Source organism: Anabrus simplex, chromosome 1, assembly GCF_040414725.1.
Source record: "Anabrus simplex isolate iqAnaSimp1 chromosome 1, ASM4041472v1, whole genome shotgun sequence".
Classification (NCBI taxonomy): domain Eukaryota; kingdom Metazoa; phylum Arthropoda; class Insecta; order Orthoptera; family Tettigoniidae; genus Anabrus; species Anabrus simplex.
In genome coordinates, this window is record NC_090265.1 from 551,931,767 (window position 1) to 551,955,368 (window position 23,602).

Genomic DNA, 23,602 nt, shown 5'->3' on the forward strand with positions numbered 1-23,602 from the left:
GTATGTTGTAGTGCGGGTATCATCAGTTTTGAACAAACTGATTGCCGTTTCATACCGATTTTAATGTGAATAGGGGTTTTTCCCGACTTTTACAAAAAATCGGATATAATGACAGTCCGCTAAAGCGAGTAAATTTTTCGCTGTTATGAATTCTTGCTATAGCGGACTTCTACTGTATTTGAAACACAGTTGTTTTAAAGATGATCTTAAAACATGTTTGACGCTATGAAAAATTGTTTATAGAATTTCCTGAAAACACATTTGTTGTAAGAAATTAATTCACTTAGCTGTAAGAATATACGAGAAGTCGTCTTAAAATATTCTTCATAGTATTCAAGAATGTAGATATAATTCAAAATTCACAATCTTGATGAGATGTGGAAATGGGCATATATGCATAGTGTTATTGTGGTAGAGGAGAAGTCATATAACATTCTTCTTATCACTGCAAAGTGTAGATACACTTTAAAATCATTCATAATCTTGAGATGTAGAATTGAGCATATATGCAAAGTATTGTCTTACTAAAATGCGAGTTGAACAAGTATATTATTGCAGTGGAAAGGAAATTCTTTAAAACAACTGTTTCAAATACTTAATCTACAAGCGATATGGCTGAAGATGACCTTTAAATAGGTCAAAACTAGTCCCATTAAATGTTTATTTAATAAATACTATTTAATTTGTATTGAAAAGGTGGAATAACTCACTTATTATTTTATTTGGTTTTGTCTCATATGTGGCATCATCTTACATTTGGACCAATATGATATGATGAAATAAGTTCCTAATCTGAAAAGTGACAATAATACACATAATATATTATCCTGGATTACATGTCCTTAGTCATGTCTGCTATGTGTTTAAGAGTAAAAGTTGTAAAAATGGGACAAACACAGGAACACAGGCAATTATGAACTGATAGGACATAAAACAGTAAGGCAATGGTAGTTTGGTAGAATTTATTCGACACTACCCAATTAAAAGAAACAAAAAACAAAAAAATAAAATCCAAAAATCATCCATACAATTTTTGGAATAAGTGATCTTTTATAGAATGATGACCAAAATAATACATCTCTAATGAGAGTTTCATTTTGTACTCTAGTCATATTTTAAAATTAAGAATACAAGGCAAGTGGTTAAAAAAGTAAAGAAGTCATCCAAATGAAACACTACATGCAATTAAGAAGGAAGTACCTGGTATTTTATAGAAAATATTCTAGAAAGCTCCAAATAATTTTACATTTTCCACTTGCCTATTGTATAGAAAATAAAACTAAATTGGTCATCATCCTGATGAAAGCTTTTCAAACATTAGCATATTTCTTCTTAATAAAAGGCAGTAAGAAATGTGCCATAATTTACATTATAGCACCTTCATAAAAAAAAAAAATCTATGAAAAAAAAACTGACACTGGCTTGTCTTATCAATCTGAAGATTTACAGAATTGCACATAAAAATGCTACTAAAGGAACTTATCATCCCTTTGTAACATGAAAATAACAACTTACTACTCTTGTATGAACACATATGAAGTAAATCAAAACTTAAGAACACACCACAACATACACACACACACACACACATATATATATATAATATATCTCTATCAGGTGACCACCTAAATTATCACATCTGAATAATGTCACTTTTCTTCATTAAACATGTTTTCTAAACCATTAAACATGAATATAACAATGATCTGGTCATGTAGATGAGAGGAAGGTAGGAGGGGAAAAGGAAGAAAGAGAAAGAAAATTAAATAGATGAACTGAAATGCACAGGTGTGGAAGTCATTGTCCCTGACCACTGGAATTCATTGTGCTAAAATGAGCAAATGATGTAAGAGCTAGCTTATACAATGATGCCAACTTTGCTAATATAACTAATATAATTTTCTTCTACTCCTGACCAGAGAAATCAAAATTATTGGTAGGGACCCACTTTTATTCCAGATGTAATACCTCCATATGTACAAAAATTAACAATGTCTATGTATGATCAAAAAGGAGGCTATGAGAAAGCTATCTATCAAAATGGCTCACTTTGAAAGAAAGAAACAATTTCCAATATTATTTCTGTTTACAAGAAACTTCAGGGAGGAAATGGAAACAAAATTGGGCAGTAAAATGGCAACATTATTGAATGGAAGGATAAAACAACTCTCACGTGTACTAGAAACCTGCATACAGAATGAGAGAACTCCATAGAACAAATAATCCTGTGTGATACAAAAGTTTAATACTCAGTAAACTTTCTTTTCTACGTTTAGTCTACCCTATTGGTCATCTGACATGTAAAGAAAGCAGGAAAGCAAGAGTGTAATAGTATTGTTATTGCATCTTATCATGTAGTGTCCACACCTTAGTTTACAAAATAATAATAATAATAATAATAATAATAATAATAATAATAATAATAATAATAATAATAATAATAATAATAATAATAATAATAATAATAATAATACTCTTAGAAATATAACAATTCCACGTAAACAGGTAAGAGCCTAACGTTACAAGCTTTGTTTTTAGTTTAGGTGAAATGAGCAGGCAGTATCTTAACTCTTTGCTTTGTTCCTTTGTATCATCAAAATTAAGACATACAGTATAATTTTCATTTATAAAGTATTTCACTATAGAATGCTTTGACTCTGCCAAACAAAAGCAAAAGGTGTTTATATATTTTTGCTCACATTAATGTTGCTGCATTTGCAAAAGTCAGAAAAAATGAGTTGTCATGTGCCAACAAAATGATACAAAACCATTTACAAAGCAAAAATGCACTAGTGAGAAGCCAACATGGACTGCTATTTTAAAACAGGACTGTACAATGTTGTGAACATCAAGAGGAAATGGCCTTATGGATGCAAGCAAAGCAGCCAATGCAATTCAGGTGATGTAATCAATGTGAATAACATTTTGTAGACGTCAAATGATGATCTGAATTACTCGGGCTGAGTAAGTGGAGTGTATCCTGATTCTAGTACCCATTTTTAACTAAACAAACCAGGTGTATGCATAAATAAATGCAGTATGTATGGTATATATTCCTTGAAGTTATCATCATCCTGCAAATTGGACCAAAATATTTACATCGTGAAACTGTGAACAGGATAATCCCAAATAATCTAGAAACTGAATAAAACTTAAATAGTACAACAGAGCTACTCAATTTAAGGGAAGAAATTCACTTATCTTTGTCCCATATTTTACCTCCCTTGAAGCCCAACCAGAAACATGATATTTTACAAACAAAGCTAGCTTTACAACAACAATACAATTAGCCCTTTTTAAAAACATTCAAAATCACTAAATAGGTTATATTGACCTAAAATCATGAACAACTGTTAGTAATATGTTCATAGAAGATAAAATGCATTCTTTCATACTTTGTACTAAGCTATCAACCACACATTTTTTATGTACATTAACTAGTGTACAAAGAAATTTAAAAATATATACTGTACTTACGCGAATAACCCCGCCACCAAATAATCCCTGCACCCAAACTTTAGGAAGGCTGATTTTGAAAAGAAAAAAAAGTGCCAACATTGACGCAAATAAAGCCTGTGCCCCAATATCGTACCTCATTTTTTAAAAAAATATGCGGGTATTATTCATGTAAATACAGTATATTGAAACTGAAAATTTTTCTATCACAGTAAGTGCTGTAGTATTAATTTGGAGAAGGAAAATAAAGTTTGCGCACTCATTAACTACAATACCAATTCTCTGCATGACAAGCATCTATCGTTTAAAATATTCAAATAAGACAAAAGTAAAATACTAACACTGATCAGAATGGAATAATTTAGTAATAGGCAATGAAACTCAAAAATGTTAATCATCAAACATCTATTTTTTCATATCTTAACAGGTTCATTACTCCCAAGAATTCACAAGAGGAAAAATATTATCTGGCAGCAAAACTAACAATTTAAAAAACATAACGTATTTTAGACAATGGATGTAGAGCAAGAAATATAATATGAAATATTCAACTTCAGTGCCTAGTCACCAGCGTTTTTCTTTTTTTTCCAAGTGTAATTTATATCCTGTCATATCTCTTTTAGATGTTGAATTCAAACAACTGTATTTAAAAAGTGATGAATATGTAATGTTATATAAATAATGCACCTTACTCTTGCCCACCTAAAAAGTATATATAAAAACGCTACATTCGCTTCCTAAGTTATGCACACACAGGCAGTATTTTTATAGACCTAATCTCTTAAGACTATTTCGTATGGCTAGTCGACTCTTGCTGTCACCACTCCAGGATTTAGACTTGGAGCGAAAGTGTCGCAAGTCGGACTCATGTTTAGGGTGAAGCATGGGCAGATAAGCACAGGGTTCACATAGCTCCTTAAACTTGGTATAAAAGTCTTTGTAGCCTCCATGTAGCAGATAGATTTCAGGGTAGTTGAGCGCAGGGTAAGACTCTTTATTCTGACTGCGATCTGAATTCCGCAGGAAACGGGATCTGAAATTATAAGTAGATAGATAATACAAATGGCATATAGTGAAGAAGTAATTTAGTTAAAAACTAAAATACAGTACAATACTGCACTTCACAGATTGTGTAACGGATAGAACAAAACTTTGTGGCCCAAAACCAGAAATTATCTTAAGGGTCTCGTTTCAAAATGCAACATTTCTCTTTTTTTCTGGGAAAAAAAAAAAAGTTACTTATAACAAATGCCTTTAAGCAATGGATTTTAACAGTAATAGGTTTACGTACATACAGGATGTCCCCAATCACGTGGGAAGTAATCAGTGGGGGAGTTGATAGCACACTCCAAATCCATACAAAAAGTCACTATGAGCATATGCCCTACCATTGACTTAACGTGTTGCAGAATTTCCAACTTTGTAAGGGAAGTATTGGTAATAGCCTTACCTGGAACATCAAACGCTGAATAGCTGTTGCCATGTTGGTGTACCAACAGGGATGCTCCACACTAATATACTGTAAGTGCTCAAAATACTCACTATGTAGTACTTGAATGCATGTTGCTTCATTGAATGTCAGACACGTTCGAACAATCCAAGCATTCCACATACGTGACAGCAACCTTATTCCACACACTGGTGAAGTACTGCAAAGTCCATAATGACACGCCTGACTACAAACTTAATCCTAAACCTAAATATGTACTATCCTCTCATTCCAGCTAACAGCTAAAACAGGCTTAGCTTGTAGATGATCAACTGTAGGGCATATTGTGTTGTTTTGGGATGTATTATCCACCCCCACTCCACCAACTACTTCCCACATGTTTGGGAACATCCTGTATACTAGGCAAAATTTATACAGATCGCAAATCTTATTTAAACAGTAGTAAAATAAATTTAACTTAAAGTTTGGAACACTCAAACTTACTACACTAGGTAATTAACACAGGAAAGCAAATACTTGTGTTTAAGTTTAAATTGTTAAAACTTTTATTTATATGTGATAAGCAGACCTGGCCAACAGCTGGAAACTGCAGATGATGATGATTTATATATAATAAAAGCTTTGTTGTTTTTAGCTACGCTCATAAAAATCACTTTAAAGTATTTGGCTTTTTTCTCAGCAGATATGTAGATTAGAATGCTCTTTATGAGGTTCACAGAAATCTTTGAGAGAATCATCTACCAGTACATAGTTTACCATTACATATACAGTAGAAGCCCGCTATAGCAGGTACAACATATAACGAGAACACCGTTGTAACAAAACCTTTTTTCTGTCCCTTGAAAATTCCTATATTAAACCGTGCATTATCCTTTGGTTACAGCGAGAAGCCTATCACTGGTACATTTGTTATTATGAGCGATTAAAGCATGCGTTTTTTTTCCGTTATAAATATTTACGCACTCCAGCGATTATATTACAATCATCTTCGGTATAGATTTTGCGTTATGTGCACTAGCGAGCTCTCTCGTCGACATTCAAACTCAAAGGGGATGTCGGAGTCGATTAGTAATACTCGTCGACTAGTGTTCTGTACGCATAATTCGAAAACGAAAGAGAATATGTTTCTGTAATAAATGCGTAAATAATGTGGCCGGCAGTAGTAGTTAACTCTTTAGAAATATAGAGGCTGAAAAAATGATTGCTTAATTTAACCCATTGAACAGTACGGATGTACATTTACGTCATCTGTTGACCTGGCCCAGTGTAGTACAGACGTATACTGTATGTACGTTTTTAACTTTGTACCAGAGCAGTACTGACGTAAAGTGACGTTCGGTTTTGAAATTAACTCCAAGTGTGCTGGCATCTATCGGCCACATGGTGGAACTTTGTTCTCTATTTATTTTTACTTTGAACAAGTGCTATTCTCCTTTTTCTAAACTTCTACTGCCATCTGTCATGCACCTGAAGTACATCTTAGCGCAATCTGTACAGGCAAACTGCACGCAGCAAAAGGGAATTGGATATAGTTATTCTTGTGTTTCCTTGGCTGCTTTCCTTTAGATAATGAGTGACCTTGGAACAGAGTTGGTATATTTTTATTCTGAGCTGTTTCCTAGCAACGATAGTCGTTTACTTTCTTCACAAGTAGCCCATGAAAATGGCATCTACTAGTTGTGGAAGGAGTCTTGACATAAAGGAGATATCAAATATATTGACGAATGCAGAGTCTCAGGATGAGCTTGGAAGTGAAAGCGACATTTTAAATGTTGTTATTTATGAAAATGATGTACAAAATAATATAGTTTTATCCACTTTTTAAATTCCATCAAAAAAACTCACTATAGGCGGGTTAGTAGCGACTGAAAAACTCACTGCTCAAAGGGTTAATGTTATGTACTGAAATTAAGTAAGAATGTGATACACCTCAAAATACGGCGCTGAGTGGATGAATCATTTTAGAGGTTAGTTTATTCAGTAAACCCTCATTTACATGTTTCTGCAGGGGACAAGGATAGATAATGTGTAAAGTGAGAAAACGTATTACTGAATACATGAATCAGAACTATCCAACAGGGATATGTAAATTTTGATATGTTTTTTTCTGATATGCCTGTATTTTACGTCGTGTATGTACGGTTACAGGGAAAGATATAGGCTATCTACAGTTTCTAAAGATGAGGGTATTAAAAGGCATGAAAAAGACAAGAGAACAAATAAGAAAATCTTTTCTGCTGGGACTTATTAAATACCAGTAACAAGAGTGTATTAAAAGGTGTGTAAAACATCAGATAACAAATATAAAAACACTTGCAATGGGTCCATTAAAGTATCAGCACATTATTTGCAGATCACTCTCTCTCTACAACAAATGTCAGGTGAAGCCTTATATTTCGCACCAGTGGGTAATTAAACATTGCTTCTGATCACGCTCTTTGATCATCAGTTACTTTAAGGTTAAGCTCGGCCATGTGCAAGAGGATTACTTTGACCATCATCACAAATGCGATAACACTTTGATCAATTGTAATCAACTTCTTGTTTAGTATCCGGTCACTTCTAAGATGTTTTCTAAGCAGTACTTTTTCACACCCTCAGGTTTCTCCTATTTAACAGAAACTCGTATTACTGTTTGTTTCATCACTGACATATTCCTTTCACAGGCTTCAGGGAGCACAGGTCAGATGTATAAAATTTTCCACCTATTATTAGAAAGTGAGGGCATTCTGTTGTTATTCACTTGGTACAGTTCAATTTGAAGTACCACTGAGCTGTTGATTTTTGTGTCTCTTCAATCTTGGTCTTCCAGTCTAGACCTGGATAGTCAGTTCCCAAATGTAAAACTTCATCAACACTTCGTCATATTCGGATGTGTTTATTATTGTTGGAGAGTTCTTTAATTCTTTCTATATATTTCTTAACACCCAATCTGGTGTTGACTGTTTTGGAAAGCAGTGCCATGTGATTATGTACATCCCACCGATCAACTAAAAACTAGAAAGATTACTTCTCGAAGCGTACAGATAGCTGTGTGTGTAGCAATCGGGGAAATTTTGGGACAAACGACTTTGACAGTGGAGCCCACAATACAATTCTAAGAAAGCATTGTGACACCAGGCTCAGAGGCAGGCAGCAGTCCAAACTGTTAAATTAAAAACAATAAATGTTAATTTCTCGACCAGCTTTTCAATACATTAAATACATACATTAAAGTGGTGGTCGAGTAATAAACATTTATGGTTTTCAATTTAATATAATTACTTTCAATACGAAACCATAATGATGTTTATTACATGCAAAGTCCAAACCTGTACCGGGTACATACAATTATGATCAACAAAATAGAAGACCATAGTGTTCCACATGCGTTTCAACTTTTGTGCTGACCGATTAAAATGGAGATAAGTTTCAATGTTTGAATGATTTAGCAAGGATTATATGGCTACGTGGTTTGGGTCATGTAGCTGTCAACTTGCATTTGAGAGATAGTGGGTTCAAACCCCACTATCGGCAGCCCTGAAGATGATTTTCCGAGCTTTCCCATTTTCACACTAGGCAAATGCTGGGATTGTACCTTAATTAAGGCCATGGTCGCTTCATTCCCGATCCTAGCCCTTTCCTATTCTATCGCAGTCATAAGACCTATCTGTGTCGGTGCAACATAAAGCAAACTGTAATTAAAAAATTAAAGTGGTATGTCTTACCTCTTGCATCGTAAACTGAAGTCAAAACATGTCCCTCAGACATCATGTTTTTACAAGCCATTTAATTTAAGCAGTGCGTATTTTATTGTATTGTATAGGTGGGCGAATATTACGTAAATTGTTGCTCAGAATTTTTAACTATGTTTACGTCAATAGGGAACGAAATTTATCAAATGTAATATGTTTACGTCAATAGGGAACGAAATTTATCAAATGTAATAAGTCCATATGTGCAACACAGGTCAAACCCACAACCCTGCCAGGGCGTGAAGAGTTGCACAAGAAAAAGAAAATGAGATGATCAACATCAAAGAAAATAACAAGTATATGCTCCTTTCAGAATAGCCTCCTTTGCAGAACAAAAGGCGACCCTTAAAAAGCTGTATGTGACACAATGGCTTAGTCAGCGAGAGCTAAGTGACGTCGTCATTGGATTCTCATCAATAAACTGTGTACGGAATCTGAGGTAACGCACGTGGGATTCCTAACATGAAGTCACGTCACATTAAACTGAAGATACTATGGCTAAAATCTTGATATCAACAGTCATGTAAAGTTACATAATACCTCTAAAATTCTGAAGACAAAAATTACACTTGTATCACATGGGAATACAGCTTTAGACATAATTTAAAAAGAGTTATCAAGAATAGACAGTGAACACTACAAGAATATTTTTAGTGGAACTAAAAATTTTCAACACTCACAGAGATGGTCCTCTTTCAGAAGAAAATTCACAGTGGAAAATTAATATATTGCGTTTTCCTCCCAATTTTGTCATGCTCGAATGAAAATGCTGGACTTCTACAAACTCCCTCATTATCTGCTCTTTTGTGTAGATATTCTTTGCACCTCTAATATGTCCACCATCGTATTCATATGGATACCTGAAAAAGAGAACAAATTTTTCAATTCTAACAAACTAACAACCAACAGAATACTACCATTACCAGTGTTACAAAAGATTAGGATAAACAGGGGCTAACATAAAGGTATGAACCAAGATTTGAGCAAGTAAATTAACACAGACTAGAAAAAAGAAAAGAAAATGACTTCAGTATTGCTCAATCCGTCTTTTAAATTAAATTTTTTTTTTTGCTAGTTGCTTTACGTCGCACCGACACAGATAGGTCTTATGGCGACGATAGGATAGGAAAGGCCAAGGAGTTGGAAGAAAGCAGCCGTGGCCTTAATTGAGGTAAAGCCCCAGCATTTGCCTGGTGTGAAAATGGGAAACCATGGAAAACCATCTTCAGGGCTGCCGACAGTGGGGTTTGAACCCACTATCTCCCAAATGCAAGGTGACATCTGCATGACCCAAACCACATAGCCATATAATCCTTGAAAATTTTAATTTTTAGCCACACACTAGGATTCATTCATATTATTAGCAATTTAATAAACAACAGAATGCCTGAAGAAATATGGCTATTTATGAAAGAATTCACATGTCTGCACTTGGCTACAAACATTTGATTTATCATTGTTGGTATAGGGATTTAGCTATTTTTCCATGGCTGAGCAATGACTTTATGGAAGTTGACCAAACTGTTGGGAATCACAGTGTAAGGGCTTCATGTGGCAAATCAATCTTTCACAATAGTAGTAGTGCCATTTCAGTAACGCCTGATTGATTATTTTGTTTAGCCCAGTCATCTTAACAGTGGCGAGTGTGTTACGTGTGAGTTGTGAAATGCGACTAGGTGTTAAGTGTGTGTACACTGTTGTTTAATATCCACATAGTGTAACTGCAGGAGAAATATCTCAAGGATGTAGGCAGCTTTTATGCTTATCACCATATGGTAACCTGTAAGTCAACAGTCAACAATGTCAGCAATGATCGATTTATGACGATTTTCACATATTATTATGGAATTTCTAATATGGTTTCATGTAATAAGATATGAATTTCTGTTGCATTGCTATCACTTTTATTCAGTTGACGTAAATGTAATATAATCTCTGCAAATGACGTTATGGCAGTAAATACATTGCAAAAATTATATTGAAGATAAATTAATATTTTCCCCCATGTCAATGATGGTTTATTGCGAGTTTCTCTTCTTTATAAGAATGTATCCCACAGCTATTCTAAGAACCACAACTGCTGTTTGCCTTTCCTCCAGATAAAAACATAGAGCTATAAAATCTTTTCTTACAATTTGTTTTATGTCGAATCGACAATGATAGGTCTTATGGCGACGATGGGATAGGAGAGGCTTATGAGTGGGAAGGAAGTGGCCGTGACCTTAATTAAGGTTCTGCTATTCTGCTACGCAAAAACAGCTTATGGAGTGTTTCAGGAGTCGGCTAACACAGTTTTCCTCAGACCTCTGTCGGGTCTTTCTAGCAGCAGATATTGCTCTGTTTAAGCTCAACAATCCAACGCCCAGAAATTTCCTTCATAAGTACACCTATGAACATATTGCAGATGAAAGCACTTCACACAAAACTTGCATCAGCCAGTGTTACGAAAAAGTAATGACCAGTATTCAGAAGTCTTTAAGAAAGCAATACACTTGGTTTAGTGTTGATGAAACAATGGACTCTGAAGGCCGTTTTGTAATGAATATAGCAGTTGGAGCCATTAGTAAAGAATAGCTTACTACCACATATCTTCTTAATGTGGGACAGTTAGAGGTCATTAACAACATAACAGTAACACAGTTTGTCATTGATTCAATGAAAATGTTGTGCCTGATGGTATTAGATACAACAATGTTCTCCTCATGGTAGTGGACGCAGCTAGTTACATGATTAAATCTGGAACAATGTTAAGAGGTATTTTACCTAATTTAATTCATGTAACATGTCTAGCACGTGGACTTCATTGCATAGCAGAGATTATTCATACATGATTTCCTGTTAAGAAAATATTTGTAAAAGCTCCATCATCCCACTTTGGCCATTTATCTTCTGAGACAATTGACCTGGATCACCACTATTTCCAGAGATTCAGCATCAATGCCATGTCATCTGCAAAGGCAAGACAGTCCACTGTTGGTCCTTCTCTCTTGCGACCCAGACAGAACCCACTCTACACAGCCAAACTGACCAATTCCTTGCATCATTCTCTCACAACATTTTGAAGGATGCAGTTGAAGAGGAGTGGAGAAAGCCTGTCACCTTGCCTGATCTCTGTTTTGATCTTGAAAGGTTTCCTCTCTAAATTTAACCTTAGAGGAGTGTGAATCGGTCAGGGTTTGTAGAATGAATCTTCGGGTTCTGTTGTCTAACCCTGGTTCTTCAATACTTTTAGCACAGTTTGTCTGTCCATAGTCATAGGCCTTCCAAAAACTAACAAAGGTGACTACCACCTTGAGGCTTCTAATCTTGGAGTAGGTTAGTATGGTTTTGAGGTCGAGGATTTGCTGAGCACAGGATAAACTCTTCCTGAAGCCTCTCTAGTATTCCCCCAATTGACTGTCCAGTCGATTCTCTGCTTTGTTAGTGAGGTCTTTGACATGACCCTGTATGTTATTGGGAGGACAGAGATTCCTCAGTAGTTGTTCACATCTGCAAGATCTCCTTCCTTGTGAAGGGGGTGGATCAGAGCCAAGGTCTATTCTGATGGCAACCAGGATACTTTCCAGAATTCTCTCACTGACATCCATTTTTTCAATCAAGCCTTTTCTATTTCATTTTTTAATTTTACAATTGGTTTTACCTCACATCAACACAGATAGGTCTTATGACGATGATGGGATAGAAAAGGGCTGGGAGCGGGAAGGAAGCAGCCGTGGTCTAAATTAAGGTACAGCCCCAGCATTTGCCTGGTGTGAAAATGGGAAACCACGGAAAATCATTCTCAAGGCTGCCGAAAGTAAGGTTGGAACACACTATCTCCCAAATGCAAGTTCATAGCTGCGTGACCTTACTGCACGCCAAACTCACTTAGTTTTTGATTCAGTGATAGACTCCATGGCATACAGGGCTTCCAGGTGGATGAGTTGGTTAGTGTTTCAATTTCAGATTTCACGACATGCATTCAGACATCCCGAATGATGATTGTACACTTGTTCACTTCCTGGCTAACAGCACCCTTCCAGAGTTTTGCCACAATGAAGTTGTCTCCAGCTCCCATGCTGTTCTTGAGTAGCTGGATGATTCGGTTAGAGTCTTCCACTGAAGGAGGTACCGAATCTGGGTTTGGTAACATACGTATTGAAAAAAGGTGGATCAATCAAATTTTCTTCTATTGTATGTTATGGACCAGATATGAAGTTTTTAATGTTGAATCTGGGTTTGGTGTGGTTTACTGGTAGGTGAAGTCTTCTCTGGGTGGATTACTATTGAGCAGGTTGTTTAAGTACTCAGCTAGGAGCCGGTGGTTGTCCTCGTTGTTTTAAACCGGCTTACCTTGTGGATCACTGACGTTCTCTAGCAGTATGGCGGTACGTCGCACTAGGGCATAAGCTGCTCTTCCTGCTATTTTCGATGAAGCAAATAACTATTAAGAAATCCATGTATCAGGCGTTTTAAATCCCACGTCGTTACGGGTCTCCATATCTTAATTTACAACTCTATTGTTGAGAATATCTGATGCTCTGGACTCAAAGTTATGAATTTTCTAATTTATCTTCTACACAAAATAATGTCTTAATTAGTATTGTAGGCTAAAGGCAGAATTACCTAGCATGAAACTGATGATCCTCTGAAAGGAGGTTACTTATCCCCACCATGTAAATGATATAATGAGTGCTAGAAAGATTACCCAAAGAAGAATTAGCAACTCATTATGCAAGCCTGAAATATTTGTTCGTGTTGCTCTCTTCCACAAATAAGGCTTACACCATATCCGACTACGCGAGCTACACTTCTTCCCTACTTTTCCCCTGCTGCAGGCAAGTGATGATTTAAAAAGGCATAAAAACACAATTACGAGCCTTTTACGCTTTAATCACAAGAGAAGAATTAGGAATAACATAACTACAGGGTGGCTACAAAGTAAGGGGCAAATGTTTGATAAGAAATAAAAAACCAACAACCAAATGTTATTAAGTAAGAATTGTATGCAACTCTAGACAATACCAGACAGAGAAGCAGTAATTGGAGGGACATGCCAACAAGCGATAGCCTGTTTAACAACTTGTAGCTACATTGTTCGTCAAATCACGTCCCTTTAACTACGAACCATTTTAATTCATTGCTTCAAAGCTTTGGTCATTGATGTCAACAAATACATAATCAACAACATCACCGGTGTCAAATGACAACAAAAGTTCAAACTTCGTAAAGACCAAAGTTTAACCTGTCACATTTTACAATCAACAAGATGATGAAATCTTAGAATTTTATAGATCTTATCCTCAAAGGATAACAAACTTTTAGCCCGATCTCATGTTTTAAACTTTAAATATCTATGACCTAATTATTAATTCTTTAAGACTGAATTACAAGTTATTCTTCAAGATTTTAGACAAAGCAAATGTTTGTAAAATATTTGAGAGCAAACTTATTCTACCATAATTTTAAATGAATGTATTTTTATTTGCTTTTCCATTATTAAGTTCTAGTTAATAAGGCACGCTACCAATGATTCTGCCTTCTACGATATTAGTGAAATAACTTTAAGATCGTAAAATGTACAAATAGTTTTTAAGTCATTAGTTGTAAACATAAACCAACCTTTGAGATTCTAGATTGGCTGATGATTCTCTGTAAGAGAGCTAAACATGTCCCGCTTATAACTTCATATTAATGGTGAAACTCTAAATGTAATAACATTTCAATGTATTGAATAGGTGGTTTATAACAACATTGTTTAATGTAATTAAACAGATAGGTCTTACAGCAACAATGGGACAGGAAAGGGCTAGGAGTGGGAAGTAAGCAGCCGTGACTTGCCGGGTGTGAAGGTGGAAAACCACGGAAAACCATATTCAGGGTTGCCAACAGATGGGTTTGAACCCACTATCTCCCAAATGCAAGCTCACAGCTGTGCACCCCTAAACGCACGGCCAACTTGCTTGGTTATTGGAAATTAAATTGAACTCCTAAACAGTAATATGCCACAGATGAGCTTCATTTTGGATAGCACACTTGTACATTTTATTTACCCCAAAAGAAAAGAAATCTGGCGGTGTTAGGTAGGGGAATCTTTCGGGCCATTCAGTAGGACCCCAATGTCCAATCCACGCCTGCAAACCACTTATTAAGCTATTCTGATACCGCCATACCATAATGCGGTGCAGTTCAGTCTTCCTGCCACCAATGCCAGGCATTCTGAGGTAATTTAAATGCCCTGTGCCAGACATTTCTCAGGGAGGTGAACTGATTTGACATAGTTACAAATAAAAGTGCAGTTAAAGAAAAGTAGCACATACAATAGCATGAACATTTCAAGTTACCTTCAGTAATGTTTAAAATGAGCTGAAAGCGATTTCTAGGCATAACTTCATTGAATATGGGAGTAGCAAACATGTTTCTTGTCCAATATATTTCTAACTTAGGCTTTTTTACAATACCAGTCATCATCCTGAGTCTTAAAAATTTCTTATCTCATCCAAAGTAACAGGCCTCCAATCATCACACATGCAGTATTTAGTAAATGGTCCTGCTACTGTGCTCAAAAATTGTTCCGCGCATTGGTTAGTTTCTGTTACGAGAAATGACATATGCCAGCGTGAAAAATAACATGAAGATGCAAGATCTGTGTGTGACCAGTCATCTGAATCAACACCAGATATATCCTCCGAAAATAAATTGCTAAATATTGCTGGACCTACCTCATCAGGTTCAGCACTCGCCATCACTTTCCTCCACACAAGGTACTAAATCATTTTCCGACTCACAATCAGTATACACTTCTTTTAACATACTCTGTATATCACTTTCCTGCAAGTAATCTGCACTTTTGTACGATTTATAGCCCATTTTACAAGAGCACAGACACTAACCGAGAACAAATACGCGGTTACTGAACAAGTGAAGATAGCATGTGTTCTGATGCCAACAGGAAGTTACTTTACTAAGGAATGTGGTTAGCTGTTTATCGATCGATACACTGATCCATCATTTTGAATTTGTGAAAGTTAAACTGCATTTGGATGACATCTATGGGAGCTACAATCAACTATTTGAACAAATGCACTTAAACATCAATTGACGTGTTTGGCACTGCCAATGCGCTAGTTTTAAAACCGTGCATGTTATAAATCTCATTCCGTATTGACGGCTATCACTTTACAAATAATTTTTATATAATCGTCGTTCTCAACATAAAACAACCTCTATTGAAGAGGAGGATTAAAATGAAGGTTGTTTTATATTGAAAACGAGGATTAAACTTTTTATTTATAAAGTACTAATTTGAAAATGTCGATTGGTGTGCTTGGCACTGAGCGAGTTAAGTTGCTACTTCGATTTTTGCAAAGAACGTTCTAGTTCCTCGATCAAATGTTCTTGATTCTGTGTGCATGAACTGATAACAAACACTTTCTGTTTCAATAAACTGCTTGTTTATCCAAATAAATGTACACACTTTCAGTCCTGGATGTACATACAGTTCTATCATTACGTGTTTAACCTAGCAAGCATTTTTCGACACAGAATAAAAACGAACACATTGCACTTATTTCTCCAGAGACTGTCTTGCTTCCGCCATTTTCTCTAACAATGTACAGCAATAAGATACTGATGAAGCAAAACAATAGAGTTGGAAAATACAAATTCACTTACATAATGACATAAACATATTCAAATATTTGTCCCAATCCTTCGCAGCCACCATGTACTTGTTTTACGTTGTTCTGCCAGACAGCTCTCATGGCGATGGTGATGATGGGACAGGACTGGGAAAGAAGCTTGATGTGCAGACAGTGGGGCTCGAACTGTTATGTTTGAAGAATAAAGGTATTAGTTAAAGAAAAGGAATGGTCTTGAAATGCATGGAAACAGAAGTCCCTATGACTTGCAAACCTGTTGGAAAAAGCAAAGGTCAAGAGTTGACTATGAAAAGTCTGTGAGGAAAGATGGAAAAAATAAGCCTTTTATATAAGTAGAAACAATGTCAGCCTTGAATGTGTATTGTGGTCTTCACTGCATGCTTACAATGTGCAAGCCCCTTTGAAGATTTTCTTCCTCTTCCAGTATGACTACTTCATATTCTCTGATTAACAAACAGGAACAAAAATAGAGTTCAATATTTCCATCTTAACAGTAATATTTACCGGCAATCTATTATCGTGTAAGAATCCACCATCTCGCTGAATTCTCCCCTAATGACACGCGCTAAGGTTTCTGGTGTAATAGTCTTCAGATCCTGGTGCCTGCCTTGCACGAGTGGCAATACGAAGGGTCTACTGAAATCTCCAATCAGGTCTGGAAATTGAGTTGCTGAAAGAAAGAAACAAACAATGACTTAAGTCTAAGTACAGATTGGAAGAACTAGAAAGCACATAAGATGATGATGCTTGTTATTTAAAGGGCCTAACAGCTAAGGTCATTGGCTCCAAAGCACATAAAAAATGATTATTCTATTCTGCACTGTTGAAGGCTACAGAAACTAAGAATGCTGGTTAAGTGAAGAGAGTATATAATCCAGAATTTCTAACTACCTTTCCAGGTGGAAAAAGGATTTTCTTTCATGAAATGCTTATGGTTTCCCCTCCTGTGCCTGTTCTTATAATGTTATTGGTTTGTGCCAATAATCAGGGTGTAATAAAACCATTATTTTTATTTTTAAAACCAAAATCAGTTCTTTTATTTAAATCATATACTTTTCTCCAATTTTACATTTTTACTCATCATCTGATGTTATTTTCAGATTGGTGTATGTGTCATTGTTTATTAAGTACCTAAGATGAATAAATCTAAATATTGTGTTTTAACATTATTTTCAAGATTTTTTAATTATTAGAAGTAATAAATTTCATCTTGATCCGTGGTGAGTTACTGTATTTACTCGGGTATTAGACCCCTGGCTTTTCGAGACGAAGGAAATGAAAAAAAAATCTCTTATACAAGACTTCCCAACGTAATATGTCGGAGAAGAACAATGATTTCGCCTCGAAGCGGGTACAAGTCTTATTGCAGCTGTGATGACATCACACAAATAGGTGAATAGTTTTGTGTCCGACCCGCACAGTGCAAGCACGCATCAGTCATGCTATATATTTGTGTTTTGTAGTTAAGAATGTCCGCCAGCATAATGGTTAGCACAATTAACTGCCATTCTAGAGAGTTTGAGTTTGATTTCCCGTAACGTACTGCCAGAGATGTACGAATGGCAGGAAGGTTGATACGAGTTAAAAATGGTACATGTAACTAACTCCCTTCCACTGGGAGCATGTCTAAAAAGAGCTGCACTACCTCGGGATGAGGAAACGAGTTTACTTTAGTTGAGAAACATTCACGGTTGTTGCTATTAATATATAGCAGGCAAGATCATTAACAAAGCGATCATTCAATATCTTGTAACTCAGACCAATATAGATATTTTTTGGAGAGAAGTAAATTTAAAACCTGATAAAAACTATCCAATCATAACGATTGTTTTACTCGCCAATGTACCTAACAAATAATAATAACAATAACTGTACCAGAAGGTACACCTCAACCCTGTGCATTTAAATGAAGCGCCTTGAAGAACGCTATCTAACACATGAAACAACTAGTGCAAGAATTTGGGACGTTGGTCAACAGATGTCACTACTAAAGTGATAAAGTAATGTGTTATTTTAAGGTTTCCTAAACTGACTGGATTCCTTTTGTTTCTTGGTGCATCACAGTTGTCAACACAGTTGTCTCTTCCCGTCAGCTTTGGAATGGCCAATTAAAAATTGTGTGTATTTAATTTTCAACCAATCACATGCTTCTTGTACCTATTTTATCTACTAATAAAGAGAGGGAGTGTGTCTGGTTTTAGCCCACAACCCTCACGAACCTTCCCCTCGGGTATAAAAGCGGATGCTTTTTCGAGCTAAGTTGTCTTATTGATCGTCGTGTTATTGTGTGTGTGTGTGTGTGTGTTAAGAGAGGAGGCCTCATCCATCGGCAGGCAGAACATCAGCAAAGGTAATGGCCACCATTTTTCTATCTCAGTAGTTATCTCCGCAAACTGACTCGAGGGGAAGGTTTCCAATCTTTAACTATGTAACAGTCAATTTCCTAAAATGTAAACTTCCTTCTCATGTAAAAGTTCAAGTAAGTCAAAAGTACTTAAACTGAAAACCGGGAATAGAGAGTGCGTTACCCTCTCAAATTCCCCTTCAATTAATATTGAGGTGACTACGATTTTGCAACTGTTTTCACTATTATAAATTGTAACTTAAGTTGTCCATCTAGTCACCTCAGTAGTGTGGGATTAGCCTCTGCATCGTTGGGCCTCAACCCCAAGTAGGGTTTTAAATCTTCGATTTCAAGGAGCGCAAGTGTCCGCCTCCATACATTTTGATTTTGGGGCCAGTAATTGAACCTGTTGCTTTCCATAAAGACCTAGTAGAAAGGGTACTTGATACCCCTGTATTTATTTTCTTCCATGTAAAAGAAAACTGATCCGGTATTTTTAAATGTAGGTTGTGCCTAAAGAGGCCTGAAAGTGTAAATTTCATCGAGCAACAATGCTCTAACCTCTTAACTTAAAGGTTGCCTTGTGTAGGCTGTAAGGGTTTGGGTGCGTAGTCTCCTTGGTATAATTATCGACCATAAAGGCTCTTTTCTTGTAAGGTAAAATATATTTGTGTAAATATTGAGTGGTGGCTTTGGAAGGACGTAACCTGTAACCGTTGGAGCAAAGTGCTCTTGAAAATTGTGATTTAAATATCCTGTAAAAGAAATTGGCTACCTGTCTAAACACAACATTAGTGATGTAAGGACTTCTGTAAAGAGGGAGCTCAAATTGTAACTAACCTTTTCTAGGTTTTTCTGTTTTTTCTAGTTTGTATCAAACTAGTTCTGTACCTGAAATCATGTTGTTTGTTAAAATTTAATATTTGAGAAGAATATAACCTTAATTTTTAAATTTTTAAATGAATCTTTTGACTGTCGTAGACAGACCCATTCAAACCAGCACCTACTTTCACGCAAACACGGTATCAATAACAACAACAACAGTACTGATTTTATGTCCCCACTTATGATGATTTTCAGAGACGTCAAACAAAACATACTAGGGTATGTGTTAATAAAAAAGTGGAGACAAAGAATGTACGAAATTAAACATTATGACAATAAAACGCATTACCGCCAAACTTGTAGATATCCATAAATGTGGCAAACTTTCTTGTTATTTATTTTTATTCTTTCCGTCGTGGAACTTTTGACACTATCCGGGAGATACCATACCTAACCTAAATAATATGGTTTCTCTTCTCTCATTTACAGCTGATTTGTCCAGCTCCATGGCTAAATGGTTAGCGTGCTGGCCTTTGGTCACAGGGGCCCCGGGTTCGATTCCCGGCAGGGTAGGGAATTTTAACAATAATTCGTTAATTTTGCTGACACGGGGGCTGGGTGTATGTGTCGTCTTCATCATCATTTCATCCTCATCACGACGTGCAGGTCACCTATGGCGTCAAATTGAAAGATCGGCATCTGGCAAGCCGAACTTGTCCTCGGACACTCCCAGCACTAAAAGTCATACACCATTTAATTTCATACAGCTGAAGATAAACGTACAGAACAAGCAGGAAATATACTTTTAAAAAGATGGGCCTGGCTTTCAACAGTCGCAGTAATCAAAAGAATGCTTTCAGTCACTATGTATTACATTCGGAAGTACAACACGTAACACGCTAGTTATCAGCTGGTGGTTTGGCACATTTTCTACAGCACTGCTTTATTCGGAAGGAGTGGCGTCTGCTACACATACACCAACTGGGAATATCAGAGACCATCTCCAGAAACCATTTGGGAATAGATTCACACAGTTTGGACTGTATAGTTGGGAATGAAACTATTTATATATTTTCAAAAAAGAGGGGACCTCGAATGCTCTCGATGGCAGTGCACAGCCGACAATATGGCAGTGAAGATGATGTCGTTTGAAATGATGACATGGCGACACAAGATGATCATTCAAATTAAGCAGCTATCAGGTTTACTGTGTGGTAGGGTAGGCCTACTGCTCAACTAACAGAGACAAATAACTGGCCATTAAGTTCTTTGTATCAATACTGCATAATATGACAATATGATACCATTATCCCTTTTCTCTACAGGGTCGAGTATGAAGCGAGACAAATCTTCGTAGCGAGCTTTTAACAACTGTATGCCCTTCCTGATGTCAACCTCGCCAGAGGAATTAATGAGATGAAAAGAATGACGTGACACGAGTAACTAAAACTGAATAGATTTACTTTATATGTAGGCCTAAAAGTTGTGTTCCCATTTGTCTTTTTACATTTAGAAATATTGCCTTCCAACGAAAATACCCAGTATAACTCAAATACATTCATAAGTGTGTTAAAGAATAATGCAGAATATTTATACGTACAATTTATAGCTCTTTATAGCCTGGAAGTCGTGGATTCACTGCACAAATTTGAGGTTATCGCATACTGGACACCCCCCCCCCTTTCCTTCTTTTTGCTGTAGAAGTGGGAAAAAAATATGCGAGTAAATACCATGATGAATGCCAGATGAATTGGACTAGAACTAATTGTGTTCAAGATGGAAAGTAACTCTGTGTGTTGTGGTTGCATCCAAATCATCTGACACCCCTCCTTCTGTGCTCAACGCTACGGAAAGGGCTAGGAGTGGGAAGCGACCGTGGTCTTAATTAAGGCACAAACCCAGCATTTGCCTGGTGCAAAAATGGGAAATCACAAATTTTCATAACCCTTTCACTGTACAACTCAATACAGAATAAATTTATAACTTTTGACTGAAAGGCGAAATACAAGCAGAAACAGGTTCACTGGGTTATTCAGCAACCTACTAACCAGTAAGCTATACTGAACTTTCATGAGGCTAACATCTTGTTCCTCGAAGGTTCAATTTACCCTGTGAAGTTCAAGAATTCAAGGCCCTTTCCTGTTACTGCGCAATTTCCCCGACCTGCCTCCTGCGGTGAGGACTCTTATCTGTATTGGGAATTGCACTTCATACACAAAAGATGACAAAGAACATTTTTAGGGCTGTGAAAAATATGATCATACTAAGCAGTAAAGGTGAAAATTCGTGATGTGAAAGCGAGATATTTCTTTATGAATTTAATACACTGGGGATCAATACTTGGAATTTAAGACGTGGTAAGCAAAATTATGAAATTACCCACGATATCTTCTACAGTTCCCTCCTTTTGGCAGTATTAACTTTCTACTGTTTGTGTGAATTTGCAAACATTCTCCTATTTTTTCATGCCATTTTCACAAGAATTGTCTAGTAAGAATGCTTTACTGTTATAGCAAATAATTTTTTCATATTTCCCTAGGTTTAAATCCAGATGATACACAAGGAATTGTAGCAGTACCATACATGAATGTTCTGCCATAATATTAATTAAGAAATTCTTGTGAAGATGTTATGGGCTTTCATGCGAATATGAGTTGGACTTGGAGTATTTCAGTGCAGCAAGACACATAATTCTTCATCTTAACTGCTAAATTTGTATTATGATAATCCATGCTATTTATGATTTTTTCCCGTATCCATAACTAGGCTATTGCAAGACAAAATATATGTACAAAGCTACTGAACTTCTCACTATTATATTCCTAAACTGTAGGTAGACTAATTACAGTGTACAACTTCCTTAACATTTCACAACTTTCATATGCTTCTACATGACAGATTAACTAATTATTTCTAAAAGTTACAGGGGCATTCAGTTCAATCAAAAAGTGGCAACTATCAACATAGTAAGTCAAAGGTTCAGCTACATACTATATACAGTAAAACCTTGTTAATTCAAAGGAGTAAATCAAGACTTCAAATTACGTGATTTTGAATTAACCGCCAACTCGTAATTCAGAAATGCCTTGCTACGTCACAAAATATTCCAAGACTCGTTACTGCATGCAATTAACTTTGATTCACAGTTCAAACCTTTTAAATGCCACGGAAAAAACTATTTTCAAAATGTATCCAACAAGATGCATTTACAGTATTCAAATGGATAATTCAATAGCAAATATAACCCTCCCAATGGGGGGGGGGGGGGGAACATGATTCAAAGACGGGGAGAAATGTATACCGACTCCCTTTTGCAAGTGCTTTATTCATTGGATTATGTACATTACCGTTTATTTAGGAACAACCTCCTGTATTTACAGGCTGCCACAAAGTACAAGGTAAAACATACCAAATTTCTGCACAGATCTATTAATTGAAGAAAACTCTAAATTATAAAGGAATGGTATAATCAGTGTGGCATTTCAGAGCTGTAGCTGTAGAGGTGGTGTCTCAGGATCATGATGGAGCCTCGGAGGACAAGAGTCGCAATTTCGGGGATGAGCTTCATTGGTAGTTGGAAGCGCTTCCATGTGACGACAATGTGACGAGGTACGGTACCGTGAGCTCCAACCATTATCCCTATTATTTCGATTTCCTGAAGGTGGCATTTAGATTTGTAGTAAGGGATAGTGGGTTTGTATTTGTTAATCTTTCCTAGATTAACCACCTCTGGCTCACCGCTATGGTGTTCGAACCTGACAGTCGGATCTAATATGAATCCTTGAGAGCTGTTGTCTTTAAAGGCTACGATATCAATTCTCTGCGAACTACCATTTATGGCCAGTCTGTGTACTTCCTCATGTACATTGAATCCCTTCTTTCTCAGTTCTTCGGCAATGAAGGATCTGATCTGGTGGTGCCGCGTGTTTCTTCCCAGGACATGACCAAGAGTTTCTTTCTCTCCGTGGCAATGCCGACAGAGGTGGTTGTCCAGGGATCTGCTTGGCACCGAGCGCACCGCAGAAACATTAGCGGTCATCTTTATAGCCTCTCTCCACTCGTTACAAGACAGTCCAGTATTATCTCGCACCCAAGTGTTTGTTGGTGTGTACTCTTTGTAAAGTTGTACTCCGAATCCTTTTTGCAGTAGTGA

The 23,602-nt window shown here is 36.5% G+C and overlaps 1 protein-coding gene across 2 annotated transcripts in view; it reads right to left on the minus strand.

Annotated features, from left to right (window-relative positions):
- Positions 1–947: 947 nt before the first annotated feature.
- LOC136857134 (M-phase inducer phosphatase) overlaps positions 948–23,602 on the minus strand; it is a 441,034-nt gene continuing 418,379 nt past the window's right edge. For both annotated transcript variants that reach the window (XM_067135542.2, XM_067135543.2), the window contains 3 exons: positions 16,785–16,950; positions 9,321–9,500; positions 948–4,489 (listed from right to left, as the gene is read on the minus strand). In XM_067135542.2, the coding sequence (XP_066991643.2) occupies positions 4,222–4,489; positions 9,321–9,500; positions 16,785–16,950 (614 nt within the window). In that variant the 3' untranslated portion in view covers positions 948–4,221. The remainder of the gene's footprint in view (positions 4,490–9,320; positions 9,501–16,784; positions 16,951–23,602) is intronic.